Source organism: Eremomyces bilateralis (assembly GCF_010015585.1).
Source record: "Eremomyces bilateralis CBS 781.70 unplaced genomic scaffold P152scaffold_46, whole genome shotgun sequence".
Lineage (NCBI taxonomy): Eukaryota > Fungi > Ascomycota > Dothideomycetes > Eremomycetales > Eremomycetaceae > Eremomyces > Eremomyces bilateralis.
In genome coordinates, this window is record NW_022985112.1 from 1 (window position 1) to 2,524 (window position 2,524).

At 49.8% G+C, this 2,524-nt stretch overlaps 1 protein-coding gene across 1 annotated transcript; it reads right to left on the minus strand.

Moving 5' to 3' along the window:
• Positions 1–1,838: 1,838 nt before the first annotated feature.
• Positions 1,839–2,524, minus strand: P152DRAFT_258878 (uncharacterized protein). The gene has a single exon (XM_033674776.1). It carries the CDS (start codon positions 2,279–2,281, stop codon positions 1,907–1,909), a length of 375 nt encoding a protein of 124 aa, XP_033529618.1. The 5' UTR covers positions 2,282–2,524; the 3' UTR covers positions 1,839–1,906.

A 2,524-nucleotide genomic window follows, 5' to 3' on the forward strand; every position in this document is an offset into this window, starting at 1 on the left:
CCCTTCTTTGGTATCGAGGCCCATTTCATCTCCGGCGGTGAAACACCACGCCAACGGAATACCCTCCTCACTGTGGAAGAGGTTCAAGGAGCTCATACAGGGCGAAATCTATCACGGATCATGAAAAACACCGTACAGGCGTATAAGATCAAGGAAAGGATCGCTTACTTGATGTCTGATAACGCAGATAATAACACCACGGCGGTAGAAGAGCTTGGAAATATTACCAATATCCCGGTCTCTGGAAAACGGTTACGATGCGCCTATCATATCGTTAATTTGATATGCAAACAGCTATCTACCGACCATTTGGCTGGCACGGACAACGACGAGTCAGATGGCCTTCAATGTACGCAGGACAGTGGCATTCCTGGCCATCCAGGACAGAATCTTCGAAGTCCTACGCTTCCAACGAATGTCGATGTGGTCTCCGTTGAACGCCTCAAGTCTATCATTACCCATATCAAAAGTAGCTCGAAACGTGAGCAAGAGTTCTTGACGATCCAAACCACTATTTTAGAGGGTATGGTCGATCAATCTCAGCGACGTCGCGATCAGCCTCTCCGTATTATCCGTGAAAACCAGACACGGTGGAATACAAGATACGACTCGATTAGTCGTGCTCTCCGTTTACGCGCTACAATTGATCAGTACTGCGCAAGACACGCCTCTCTCCAGGGGCTTACAGGGGCTGATTGGGCTGTTCTAGAAGAGCTCCAAGCGATTTACCACCCCTTCCTTATTCGCTCCAAAATCCTAGAAAGTAACGCTGAGGATGGTGCTGAAGGAGCTCTTTTCGAATCTTACCTCGTTATCCACTTGATCGTGAAAGATTTAGTCTCTTTGATCGCGGAGATACCGAGGCGACCGGTTCTCCAGGAGCTCGCATCGCCTCTACAGAGAGCCCTCTCTAAGGCGATGAAATACCAACTTAAAATGAGGGACCCGCAGACTCCTGCGTATATGCTCGCGGTATTGCTTCATCCACGATATAAGAAAAGGTTCTTCGATCTCAAGGAACCGAAAAACCCTAGCACGGCTCAAGTCATTACTAAATTACGTGAGTCTGTCGCCACGTTACGGCAAGATATATCCGTCCCAGAGAGCTCTTCGTCAACGGATCATACCGTGCGGAGCGCCTACCAGGACTTCTTAGGTTCTTGGGGGCCTGGATTTGAACCACAGGAAATCTCCTCCGTGGATGAGGTTTCTGAATATCTCAACGAGCCTCAGGAGAAGATGAAGGCCCCTATGGAATGGTGGATTGCTAATCGTACGCGATTTCCAGCTCTCTATAGGATCGCTATGGACCTTTTTGCCACTCCAGCATCCGCCGCGGATATGGAGCGGATATGGTCCTCCTGTGGGCGACTCCTGGACACAGAGAGAGCCCGTATGAACGCGAAGACGTTGAGGAAGTTGGTGTGTCTACAGCATTGGTTTAGAAATGGTATTATTAGTGATCTTGATCTCGAGAAGATCGTCTTCTCACAGGCGAATCTAGCGGTGGATAATGACGACGACGAGGAGGAGGAGTCTAGCTAGGAGAATATAGTATGCGATCTTCACCACCACCGTCTTTACCATCCTCCTCACCGTGATATCGACCTCTGTATGGCATACAGGATTACGGAATTTCATCTTTTGGTACGCTCAACCATGGTTCCAGCAGGCGTCGCGAGGCGGTTTAGTATGCAATCGAGGCGAGGCGAGGCGAGGCGCTTAGTCATCCCTCGCGACGCCTCGCGACGCCTCGATTAGCCAGCCTGCTTCGAATCTCTGACGCAGATTGAGATGGTCCAGTATATGATGCTTTATACGAGTCAAGCCGACCATTCTGCGTTCAAACTCTGTAATTTAATGTATCTAATCATACAGAGGATCACGGACGATCAAATATGCTAACTTAGGTCCCCGTTTCACTCAAAAGAAGCTGGCGTAGCCGCGTAAGGCCGCTGATGCGCTCTTGGATGAGATCGCTGAATGACGTCTCCCCTGGTCGATAGTTCGCAAGTAACCTTCGTGCTTCTTCCGTAATTACCTGCCGGTCCATCTGCGGCGGAGGGGCTGGCTGGGGCTGTGCTCCTCCGACCGATCTTTGGTGTCGCAATGGTGTTGCACGTACCTGTTCGAAGGCAGACGGGAGTCGACGTGAAGAAGGGTTGTTTGGCCGGTCTCTTAGTCCAGGAGGAAGTCGTGCCATAGCTGGATCGCGTACTGTCGCGAAGGATCCGGGTGGTGGGAGTGTAGGTAGCTTGTAAAACCAATAGGAGTCGATCATAGGAAGCTGGATTTGCGTATTTTGTGATAGATAATGTCGAATAGAATGGAAGCAAGGAAGTCCAAGAGAGGTCTGATGTATGTGTGTTCACGGAGACTGGTTCGAGTAATCTCCTGAGTTCTCTTCATTTCTCTGTCGCCGCTCTTCATCTCTCCGTCGACGTTCTTCAAGCCTGATTCGAATGATGCTTCGATACATCTTCTTAAACGCTTGCGGAGAAACATGTTAGATCACTTCCGGAGA